The sequence below is a fragment of the Coenobita brevimanus genome, chromosome 21 (assembly GCF_032717465.1).
Source record: "Coenobita brevimanus isolate Jiangsu-jjx chromosome 21, ASM3271746v2, whole genome shotgun sequence".
In the NCBI taxonomy this organism is placed as follows: domain Eukaryota; kingdom Metazoa; phylum Arthropoda; class Malacostraca; order Decapoda; family Coenobitidae; genus Coenobita; species Coenobita brevimanus.
The window spans coordinates 1,502,736-1,515,786 of record NC_136974.1 but is presented as its reverse complement, the minus strand read 5'-3'; the positions used below and the strand labels follow the sequence as shown (position 1 = coordinate 1,515,786).

Here is a 13,051-nt window from a genome sequence, read left to right as displayed (position 1 = left end):
AACCTTGGGCACCTGATGATGGCCCTTCATGCTGCTCAATCTCTGGAAGCCTCCCTATTTAGTCCCTTATCCCTGAGGGATAAGTACACACTACATATCCATTGTCACTTCTGTATACTAAAGTCTACAAATATCCTTATCACCACTAGATGATATAATTCTGGATAAAAGTACACTACTTTATTCCAAAAAATATACCATCTAAGTTACAAAGTCTCTGAGCTGGCTAATTTTGAGTTGATGTGGCTTCAGTGCATGTACCTACATGCTGCAACTACTGTAGCAAAATGCAACCAACAATGAATTATAAACAGACAAGAATACTTCCTCAATAAACTGCAGTCTGAAAGAAGCGCTACAAGCAAACAGACAAGGGACGATCAGGAACGCAAGCTTACCCTTAGGAACCGAGGGCCCTGTATGGACAAAAGCAAGATTAAGGCAAGGGGGAAGTTGGGAGGCAGGACAGGTCTGGATAGATCATGGTAGGCTAAGTCAGACCAGGCTAGGTTAGGTGTCAGGATCAAGGAAAGGATGCTTAAATTACATTCAGTTGCATTACCCGGTAGTCAGGCAGTAAGTCACCACTGAACAAATCACTGCTGGATGCATCTTCATTCATCAGAATCAGTTTTTCTGAATGAACTCATCATTCATAAAAGGTCTGCATTCATAAATACTGTTTGTTAGTTTGTTTTAGCTTTAAATTACAATGCTACAATCTACACTATAAAAAGATTTTCTCTTCACACCAAACACTTAGCTTAACAGTTATAAAAATTAATGCATACAGTAAAAACAGAAATATACAAACTGCAAACTGCAAGAGCAAAAAATTGCGGGAATGCTCTATACTTAATGTACAATCTTATCACAGGGAACTGACTGCTTCAGTAAAGTAGATGTTCTTCCCCTGGGCAAGAAGAACATAGTAAAGGATTTGTTACTCATAAAGACAAGCAGTATTGTCTGTGCTGTCTGCAAGTCCACTCAAGACAGGTGATGGGCTGGCACAAGAAGTTTAGGGAATGTCAAAATAATTTTGAGATGAATATTTCTTTGTAACAAATAGGTGAAGCATTGGCTGAACAGCTTGTTGTATTATATCCCTGTGAATTTCATGATAACAATTACTGGTAATTATTTCCCATAAATAACTGTACATGGTGTTAATTTTGTCATCATTGAGGTCCTCCTCAGCCAGAGCACCTACCAACTCATCAGAAGTATCCAAACTTCTAAAAACATCTGCAGGAAAGAATTGCTCTGTGTCGGTTCACATTCTTTCTTCTTCTCTTCCTACAGATGGGATGCAGCAGTTGAGTTCAGTATGCATCTGGTGATCTGCCATGTTAATTTTCCAGAAAGTCAAACTGGTTTGGTTCTAGTAACTTTATTGATATTAACTGATGTCTGGTCCAGTACCCAATTCTGCTGGAAATGGTTCTGACAATCAGGCTGGTTCCCAATCCTATACTGTATGTGGAACAGTAGTACCTAAGAATAAAAATTATTATGGCAAGTCTGACACTGAAACTTAAGTAAAAATCAGTAGTTGGCCTTCAAGTCTGGATCCAGTCTACTTGTGGTCCAACTGACCAATTCCAGTGGATCTGATTCCAGTCCGGTCCCATCTCCATCTTTTCCTAAACTCTGCTGTTCCAGCAGCATCAGCTTTTTACAGAAGAGATCTGCAATTAGTGAGTCTACAAATTTATCAATAACCCTTTCATCAACCTCCTCAAAAACAGATGTTCATTTTTATTTACTTATTTATTTATTTTTTTTTTAACAGCCAACACTTCCAGGACACCAGGAATGCCATACACCCACAAAGACCAAATTTTCCTCCAAACAGCATTCATGATGGCTGGAGTAACCTTGTTCCAGGACTCCTTGATGTTGTCCCCAACCAACAATCTGTTGAATTCCTTCCAGAACTGTCTGATGGTAGGCACATTTCTGGGAGTTCCATATATTTCTCCCAGTTTCACAAATAAGTTGTTCTACAACATGCCCAAGATAGCATGGCCTGATGGTCACATTCAGTCCCTGGTTAATGAGATAGATATGAAATGATGTGTTGAAGGGCAATACTCTTATGCCAGTTCTCCTCTAAAACTGTGGATCCTGGTGTACTGTCTACCAATAGCAAAAGCCTGTTAGCCAAGTTCTTTAGCATACAGTCTGGTAAGAATTCAAAAAGTGTCCTTACATATAATCCACACACAAAAACACTGGTCATCTGTACCTTCAGATTCGTTCAGTGGGAATTTACTGTAGAGTATTACTTTATTCTGTGCTATACTGTATTTGTAAAGGCAGCTTAAATATATAAGAGTGGATGCAAGACAAGGCCTCACACCAGAGAATGAGGGTCAGTGGGAGATGGTGGATATTACTGGCTGCTCTAACACAACTGACAGTGATCATCACCACCAACCACAAACCAGCTGGATTGAAGCCAAAAAAAAGTGCTGTAGAGGCCAAAATCACATTACAATCTTTAAAAAGTAATGAATGGTACAGGTACAACCTTACTAAAGTTTTGTACTGTTCTGCTTATTATATAACACTTACACTGCAAGAGACCACTCATGCAACACTGCAGAAAACAGACGTGATAACATCAACACACACTCGACCACTACAAAAAACTGCAAAAGGCAAATCAAAACTTGACTATCAGTAAATTGTTCCCAGCATATGACATTTACCTTTACACAGACCACTTGAAACACGATGCACAAGATTCTTTTCAGCAACAACTGTAAACCCTCCATCAGCACTAACAAAATAATAGTTCTGACATGTATCAGGCACCATCAGTCCCCACTTCAAGTCTATGATGTGTATTGCTTAAATGTTACCCTATATGTCTGATCCACAGCTGGAGACTTAAAAGCATGAAAAACATTAATTTCTGACTTCCAAACAACTTCAGAGCAAAAACTGAGCACCTTTAAGTGAAGGACTGGGATCAATTTCATCAGCAACTCAATAATGATGCGACTTTAAATGAGGGTTAACTGCAAACACCTTTACCATATTGGAGGAAATCTGGACAATGTTGATTCTATGTACAATGCAATTTCAATTGGTTAACAGTGCTATGGAAGGGTTTACTGTCATATAACATCATAAATTACTCAAAATAAAAATACTCAGAAGGTATGCAGTTATTAACAGATCCCAAACAAAATATACAGTTATGACAGAAGATAAGCCTAACATATACTGCAGAACTCCAACACCTTAAAGAAAATGAGAAGCATTCATTACCACTTTAGCTGAATAATCAAACAAGCAACAAAAAATTCAGTTCCTGGAAACCAACACTTCCGAGTCTGTTGAGATACACAAATTAACAACCGCATGACCAGCAAGGAGACAGAAATGCAGCAACACCCAAAAAGCAAATTAACCCCACCAATACAATGATGACTTCTCAGTTCTAAACATGAGGCTGCCAGATGATATAAGACACCTTTCATTTATGGAGTTACAAGCAACCTCCATTAACTCCTACAATACATTGAAAACTTTGGTTCTGAAATTAAAACAGGCCCATGGTAGTGATGGGGTTCAGTTCAAGAGGGAATCAAGAGAATAACATGAGGTGAAACACAAAGATGCACCAATTTTGAATAATAGTGGAGACATCAATATAGCACATTTGTTCAAACCTGACAAAGATCCCTAACCTCTTTTAGCTCAGCTGACTGAATCTGATGTGGCCAAGGAGACTCATTTTTTCCACTCGACCAATCTCATCGAATTTCATGCTTCCATGACTTAACGTTCAAGTCGTGGGAGTGGCCAGTTCCCAGTTTTGTCAGGTGAAAACAAAATTACTACAGGTACAGCACACTACCTCAAAGTCAGCCCGTGTGACTGCAACAGGAACAAAGGGTAGTTGCGAGGCCCATCGCAGCTCTGTCTCACGATAAACAAGAAGTGTTTCTGTGTGGCTTGTCACCAACACCTGTATTGCATTGCCTGCAGAGATATGAGACACGGGTAAGGGAATTATAAAATAGGAGCATCACATGAGGGTTAACTGAAAGTCTGGCAGGAAACTGTACAAGATTAATGTAATCCTTTCACTGAGAGATATCTGTTTTATGGATATTAACACCAAATTAGTTCATCTCCAAGGTAAAAATTCTTGCATTGACACAGTCACAGGGTTAGTAATGAACTCCAGTATTCTCTTCATTACAACAGATTTATCCTCCAATCTATTCAGGCTAGCACAGGAAGATAATGTTTGGCTAAGAGATATTCTAGCAGTCATAGGGTTGAATTCACCAACATTATGGATTCATATTTATTATTAGCCTGATAATTTCTTTCAGAACGGAATATACTGTATGCACATGCATGAATGCAGCATGTGCTTGCAAACACACACACAACAGCCAGAGACAATAACCACTTAAATAGTCACATTAAAAAATATGGGACTGCAAGTACCTTTGACATCATAAATTTGTTTCCCAATTTTGCTTTGTACATGCATGAGGGAAGGAAATATGTCTCAAGTACAATCTCGCCATCTGAACTATGGTAATATGAGCTAAGAGGCTGCTTGCTGCAAGAGCTCTAGATGACCAAGTTGCAACATCCACGATGCATACCTAAAACAAAAGCAGTGAGGCAGGACGGATTAAACTCCAGCTTCTTGACAAACTTCACTACCCCGGACTCCTTCAGGCAGACAAATGATCGGTGAGTTAAGACAACGACACTAGACCCGACCCCTTCCGCTGCACCAACCACCTTGACATCCAACACTGGTTCCCCAAGAAGGTGCGTCCACTCTGGCGTGAGTCGCTTGCCACTCTGAGTCCCGGGTTTATTGGCACTACTTGTGTTGGCGTCACTGGGGTTGTCAGCTCCAGCCACAGCTATTGCCTGGTATCTGATGAGGAATACACACACTTAGCCCTCATTTTAAGTTTAGGATAAACTAACATCTACTCCTCACTTAAAATTGCTGTATTATTAAACTGGGGATGAATTTACACTTTCTCTTCATTTAAAGTTGCTTGTGATTCAATATAAAGCTGCTCTGTAATCATATATAATGTTCTCTTTTTGTCTGTTTAATTCCTAAGCAACAAACCACAAATGTGTCTCACTTAGATTTGCTTCATTCAAAGCAGCATTTTGCTTCCATGCATCCTAGACTTTAAGTGAAGACAGGATGCGTGTAAAAGAAATGGATTAATAAAATATGAAACTTACAGAGAAGCAGTGGCTGGACCTGTCATTGAATCATACTTTTGAACTATCTATGTAAGCTGACGTGGGGACTGCAGTGTAGTGTTTGCCTCATCACTCCATTTTCATTGGTCATAACTGTGGGTACCAGAGTGGTACGGATTACTAATTTCCAATATAAACCTCTTCACTCCACCTCAGCTTATGGAGACAGGCTGCGTTGTCTTTATGACAAAACTTACGCAAGTGATATAAATTCATTCCATTTACCACCTACATCTTTCCCAATTACAATGCTAACTGCTACCTGAACTACCTGCCATATACTGTATTAATACACTTATTTTTCATGGGATTCCTTACAAATGACATGAGTTTCACATCCCTATTTAACTTGACAAGCGAAAATCTGAAGCCATATGTGGAACAGTGTGCCTGTCAGGTGAAGCCAGGATTTCTGGAGCCTGAATGGTAAATGAGTGTGTGGCGCATTTCACTAAGCATGATGCTGATTAGTTCTCCCACTATGGTATTCTTTCCCTCTTGTCTTTCTGTGCTTTACTGCACTCCACCTGCAGGTTGGGGGGGGGGGGAAGCGTGATGATGATATGTCTTACAAATGCTCTGGAGTCCGAAAAAGTTCATAAAAATATGTGGGCTTACAATGAAGGAGCTTCCAGATGTCTTTATATACCATAGTATTTTGTCACAGTTTCTATCTCGTTTTCTAATAATACATTATTTTGTTACAGTGTCCTAGGCCAGAACTTTTCAGATGGAGGGCCAGGTCAACTCATCATGCTGGTGGTGGATGGCAGGTTATTTGAGAAATGCATGGATCAAAATGGATAAAAGATGTGCTTCTGAGTGAAAGGTAGGAACAGCTGGATGTGGTGTGGTGTCACAGGGAGGTAAAAGAAACAGGTCCACTGATGACATGAATACATTTTGAGACAAGGCAAAAGTGCTAAATACTGAAATAAGCAGGCATGAGAGGCAGAAGACAGGCAACCTAATAAGAGAATTGCATTATTTTTGTCTGTTCTATCTCCCTGGCTCAACCTCTGGCACAACAGACAAGACCTAAAACAATAAGTTGAATTTTAAGGTGCTGGCAATCTTCATTATAAATCAGGGATGAGTTCCAAATCATCATTAAATATACAAATGGTACTCATATTTTACACCGCCACACCAGCTTTAAAGGTTGCAATGAAGCTGTAATACACACTCTTTCTATAATTTCCTGTACACTTATTAGGAACAAAAAATGACAAATAGGATTTTTATAGCGAGGGCTTACTATGTATCGAATGCAATTAAAATTCTCCCAGTGGAGGCGTAATCTTACCATAACACCTTCCCTTCATCAAACTGCAAATGACTCCATCTCACCTATAACAACGCAAACACCAATCCGAGCCAACAGTAAGGATGGCATCACTCTTGGGGAGGTACGCGAGGGGTCCAGGGAGGAGAACGTTGGGCAGAAAGGTAGTGAAGGCTTGAGACTCTTGTTCAAACACAGAAAGGCAACCATCCAAAGACTGCACTGCCAGATAGTCCTTCCCCTTCACTCCACCAAAAGGACCTACAAAATAAATAAAATGAAAAAGAAACAAATACTAGAAATAAATAAAGTGTTTAAAAATAAAATAAACAAAAGCAAGGCAGAGCACTATCAGGTTTTTCATCAGACCATCATCAAAAATGCATCATTGGCATTATGACAAGTTATTATTTTAAAAAAGTATGAAATAACAGTTCCCATTAACCTGACCATTTACTGATGCCATGGTATTTAACCTGGAATGCAACAAGCCAATACTGGATGCAATGAACAGCTTCTACTCTCTGCACAAAGAAAATAAAATGAAAAAAATGTCAGTGTCACCACCTGTAACTATGACTGCAAGGGAAAAGCAGTGGTATTATCTCTCCATCCATCAAGCTTACCAGTGAGGAGTGAGTATGCCCGACGTGGCAGCCTGTGCTGGTACGCCGATGAGAGGCGATATTGCTGGCCATGCTCCTTCTGTGCTGCTGCTGCGCTGCCTGAGGTCACTGTGTATACTGACAGCCGGTCTGGATGCAGCACACACAGGTGGTTCTGGTCATTACCCCTGCAGGATTAATTGGTCACATCATCATCATTTTCATCATCAATCATCATCATCATCATCATCGTCCTGACCTCTTTTCCCTGCCTAAGGATGAGGTCACTCTACAGTAAATCCTGACTGTCACATTTTCATATGTTCTTTTCACTGTTGGTCCATTGAATCTGATGACATAATTAACTAGTTTTTTCTTGCTACTTCCAAACAATATTATGACTTACAGAAAATTTCTCACACCGAAGAAGTTTGTAAAAGCTATTTCTAACCTCTCTCCTATGCTGAATAACTCTATAAGAGGTTGCAAGAATAAAGCAAAATTCATCAATGTATTCAGGGGGTAGATCCAGGGTAAATGACAGAAATATTACCTATTTAAGTTCTGCTGCTACTTATAAAGCTCACTTCCCAATTTCTTACAATTTGCTGTACCAACTGTATGGAAAACTTTGTTATTCTCGAACATATACCAGACTTAAATAAGAAATGGATGTACTGTACTACGCTCTTTTTAACTAGGTCTAAATCTGTCAACTCTTCATCTTGAAAAATGAGTTGTAACTAAAGATAAACACTAAATATGGTATTATCATGAAGAACTGCTATGGAAAGGATGCAGTGCTGTGGTATTGTTTTATTTTGCCATTAACCTGTGATAGGAGATTAAAACTAGAAAATGGTGCTAGTCACAAAGAACTTTGTTTTGTTTCATTTATAATGGCTCCAAAATGCTTGCATGCATTGGCCTTGGTCACCTAATGGTGGCTGCTATGAGAAAAACGTACAGCTGCAGTCTTGGCTGATTCCATCACTGAGCTACAGGAAATAAGCTCCACAAGGACAAAAGTTTCCACTGTTAAATACAGTAGACAATTACAGCTTTGCATACTACAATTTTCTCAGTATCATTATAAACACACACATTCCTAGGACTCCTTTTAACTAGCAATCACAGTGGAAGAAAGGTCTCCTAACCACTTTGTCCTAAAAATGTTTTTTTTTTCTTCCAGTCACTCCTTTTCCTTCTCCCTCCATAAAGTTTTGTTCCAATCTTGTCTTTCACATTAAAAGGGGCCATCCTATTTCAACAGATTTCACCATCCTCATTTTAAAGCCTAATCTTCTTTCTATGTAATTTTTTTTTTTTTTTTTTTTTTTAATGTGAGGAAGAAGGAACCAAAGGCCTGCAATAAGCCTCTATCATCTCAGCAATATGTCTCTATTCATTCTACTACTCCACATCACACTCTGCTCATTTTATATCAAAATTCATGTACAATGCTCCTTGACTTGCACAAATAACACTGGATATATAACAAGGCTTACAGCCATCCTCTTAAAACATGCTGACAAAAACCTATAGAAAAAGAAAAATTAATAAATGCATAATTATCCATCTATCCATCATCTAATCCTGTGCTGCCCCGTGTGGAGCATAGGAGCCCAGGGGTAGGTAAGTTAGGTAGGCAAGTTATATGCACAAAATGAATAAATACAAAATATACAAGTAATAAATAAACCACTAGAAAGTTCTCTTTTATTTACTGCCGGTTTTTCACCCTGATTTGAGACTGTCGGATGCACTACATTCATACTGGGCTCTCCATCATATCTTTCAGCATAATGCCAACTGGTTGTATTACTCTCCTTTTCTAAACCCCTTCAATCTAATGACATTTTAAAAACCTTATTATTGCTACCATTAGCCTCTTTTATTCAACTTAAATCTCTAGTGGAGGAGTCTGTACCCAACTCTTCTAATTAAAAAAAAAAAAGGAAAAAAAATCCTAAAGTGAATAATATAATTTGGAAATAGCAGGCATAAAGTAAAAGGTTTTATTGAAAGTGTTAAGTTTTTCTCTTTTCACCATAAATCCTGCCACCCTTACACACTGAAGCTCCTAAGAACTTAACGCAATTACTTGTTGCACCCTGTGTCATGCTTAGCCCCTTGAGTTGAACAAAAAGATGAACACCCAGAATGTGTTGAAAAATACATAGCTATACTTGGTGCAGGAAGTTCAGATAGTTCAAGGTTATGACAATATCAAGCAAAGAATAGGAACGAGAGGGAGCATTTCTGATGACAATATCAAGCAATGAATAGAAATGTGATGGAAAATTTTTGGTAAACAAAGTAATACCACAGGAGTAAGAAACAGTAGTACCAAATGGATAAAATGAGTACTGGACTGCCACACCAAGACAGCATAATCACTTCAAAGAATTCACATGGATACAGTGCCAAAGATTTTTGGATGTGAGACTGATGCTAATTTGGAAGAGTGGAGCATAATACAGAGGGAAATAACAGGATGACAAAGAAAGGAAAATCTGAGAGAGGTATCTGGGCACAAAGTAGCTTGGAGGTGGTTCTGTCTTGGCCATCCCCTGTTAGGGGGTTCGCAGGAAGGTGCGTGGCATCAGAGATGATGGTGGTGATAAAGGTTGTTTTGCAAGTTGAGGAAGCTAAGGAAATGACAAGTGACTGAAATGGACAGATGAAGTTTCTACAGTGAGGCAAATGGCAAAGTTTGGCATCATACTTGTAATTAGAGAGCAAACAAAATAACTCTCTCCTTAAGGTGTAAGTGAAGTACATTTAGAAAGAAAAAAATTAAGAAAATGTCTGAAGGATTTTGCATGCATGGTGAAGTTAGAATTTTGAAGACTCAAATGGTGTGTTAATGACTGCATGGCCTATTTTGCTGGGTATTTATTTATTTTTTTACGTCACTTAATTTCATAGGTGTGAATTAAGACTAGCATGATGATGAAACTATGCAATATTTATACTGAAGTGTTAATTAGTTTGTGCAACTGGCACAAAGCATTAGGTGTCATATCTACTCCATGGGCAGTTCTGATTCTACATGAGTTATACTACACTGTCAACACTGTATATGGTGTACAGTACTGTACATCAACATGGCAGAGTTTTACAGGGGGAATTTTATTATATCATGTACAATATTATAATACAATGCTAAGTAACAGGTGGAGAATTTCAGCAATCCTTACGACACAAATCTTCCAATGGCCAGCTGGAGAACAGGCAGGTTGAGAGATGTTTCCAGGAGCACATGGTCAGGCCGGAACCCAAACACCTCTTCTCCTTCCTCAGTTCTATGTGCCTGTAGGATCAAGGTAAAACAACACTTAGGACCAGCTAAAAGGATATCATAATTTACATTATAGTACCGTAACTAACAGAAAAATGGGTCTCACTGATACACCTGACTATATAAGTATATATATTACAGCATTATCATTATCCATGGTGCTCTATGAATGAGGTGTAATGCATGGAAAGAGTGAGTGACAGAGGAGGATATTATTAGATGGTCAGCACACACCAATAAGCACAGAGAGGTTTGTTACACTGAGCCGTGCTAAGAAAATAAATTCTCTGAATTTGTATTCAAGGAGGCTGGGACACAAAAAGCACCCAGTGGCCAACCAATAATACCTAAGCACTGAACAACCCTGCTGATACTGGAGAAACTTAGAACGTCTGATGATGCTGATAATAAGAGAAACCACTAAAGCAGCATGAGTTAGAAACAATTACCCCAGCAGCCCTCATCACAAGCTGCCCAGTTCTGCCTCCTGCAGCTGTGATGCCTTTTCACCTCTCCAGCTAAGGATAGTCTCCATGCCAAGGCACCCATGAGGACAAGCTCCTCATGCCACTACACCAATGAAAGTGGATTTCTGTGTGTTATTACTAACCCTGCTGTTACAGCTGTTGAGGATAACCTTACAAGTGATAAACTTGCCAGCACCTCTCTTTGCTGCCAGAGAACCTTTGCTGGAAATAGCTATCTCAGCACTGCAGTACTGATGTCTTAGGAAACGCCTACTGAAGCGTTGTCCACCAATGACGAATCTGAGACAGTCTATGATCATGCCAGTTCAGTACTATTCTTTTGAGGTTTTCTTCAACAGGCAATAAGACACTCCACCACTGCCTTACATTTCAGTAACTCAGACAGGGTATGAGGCATCCCTCTACTACTCTATTGCATCAGAGGAAATGCAAATTAATTTGTCATGCATTCTATCCACCATGACGGCCTCCTGTACCGTGAATATTTGGGGAGTGGTTGTGGGTACTGAATATCTTTGAGTAGACTCCTTATCTGTGATATCTGCATAATCAGATCTTTCCATCTCCCTACGTGTCAAGTGGGGTTGGTGGAGGGTTAGTGCCCCTCCCTGTAAAACAATTAACTCTAAGCCCTTGGCCACCCCGTTTGGGATACATGGCGTCTGGCAATGAATGAATGAATGAGATCTTTCCTGTAACGTACTTTTATAGATAAAACCCTATTATATCATCACCTACTGTTTCCAGTCAGTCCTGCTGCAAGGGACTTTAAGAACAGCAGTAAATTCCCCCATAGCTTTATGGTAGTAAACTTAATTTTCATACATTTAAATTGCACATGTTCACCTTTTTTCTATATTTTCAGTAATATCAGTAAGAATTAATAAAAATTTAAAATATCAATCCCTTCAGACTAATGACATCTTCCCTAATTTGCATAAAATCATATGGCAAAAAATACTGTTTCTAAACCCCTCAGCCCAGGGATACTTTTACGGTCAAATAATTTACTGTAATACAGAACTACATATAAACAGAGAGAGAGAGAGAGAGATTAATTCCTGGGCTGAGGGTGGTTAAGATCAGGCTGTGAGATGCAGACACACCTGTGGGTGGTATATCCTAAGGCTCCCTGAGAACCCACCAACAACAACTTTGTCAGTTGGGGGATTGTCATTGTTTATGTTGGCAACGGCCAGACAGCCAACATCACACTCCTCCTCTCCCCCATCTTCTCCTGTCACTGTCGTAGCCCACCAGTCCCGAGCCTTGAACAGTGACATCCCTGGAGGGGAGGAGGGTAACAAAAAAATAAAAGTATGAACTACTGTCCTCACATTCCAGAAAAAACATACAGTATTAAACACCAACAGAAATGACTTACATTGTATACTACTGGTAAGCACTCTGAAGAAGCTATTCTGTGCTGTTTGGTTTGGGCATCACCTGATGGGCATTTGGTACCTTTCATGTTCAGGCCTCTCACATAGGTTTCTGAACCCTTAAAAAGAAATCTGGACTGAAAAATAATTATTTGAGTCATCCATATCTATCTATCTATCTATAGCCCGACGCCCTAATCCCGCAAAGGGTGGCCACAGACAAAACGCCTCCAAGTCACTCTGTCACCCACCATTTGACTCCCCTCCCCCCAACTCACCCCCCCCCTCCCTCATATACCTCTCAACTCCATCGCTCCACCTCATCCTTGGTCTACCCCTCCCTCTCCCTCCCTCCACCTCACCTACATACACCCTCTTAGTCAGTCTTTCATTCTCCATTCTCTCCACATGTCCAAACTACCTCAGTGTATTTCTCCTAATCTTTTCAACCACATCCACATCTACCCCACAACGTTCCTTCACTTCTTCATTCGTCAACCTGTCCCTCCATGTCACTCCACATGCTCCTCTCAAGTAACTCATTTCCACTGCTCTCACTCTTGACTTGTTCCCCTCTTGCAATGTCCACGCCTCGCTTCCATACGTCAGGGTAGGGATCACAATACTAACATCACAATAAACAATATTTTACAGAATAATTTTATGAAAACAAAAGAAGCTATGTAGGGTTACCACCTTCTTGCACTTTTAGGAAA

At 39.7% G+C, this 13,051-nt stretch overlaps 1 protein-coding gene across 1 annotated transcript in view; it reads right to left on the bottom strand.

Moving 5' to 3' along the window:
• The window catches only part of BBS9 (Bardet-Biedl syndrome 9), a 31,824-nt gene that overhangs the window by 17,491 nt on the left and 1,282 nt on the right, over nt 1–13,051 (bottom strand). Inside the window, exons 2-7 of the mRNA XM_080266510.1 lie at nt 12,060–12,238; nt 10,365–10,477; nt 7,183–7,349; nt 6,622–6,817; nt 4,641–4,924; nt 3,875–3,999 (exon numbers count right to left, since the gene is read on the bottom strand). Of these exons, the coding sequence (XP_080122636.1) occupies nt 3,875–3,999; nt 4,641–4,924; nt 6,622–6,817; nt 7,183–7,349; nt 10,365–10,477; nt 12,060–12,236 (1,062 nt within the window). The 5' untranslated portion in view covers nt 12,237–12,238. The remainder of the gene's footprint in view (nt 1–3,874; nt 4,000–4,640; nt 4,925–6,621; nt 6,818–7,182; nt 7,350–10,364; nt 10,478–12,059; nt 12,239–13,051) is intronic.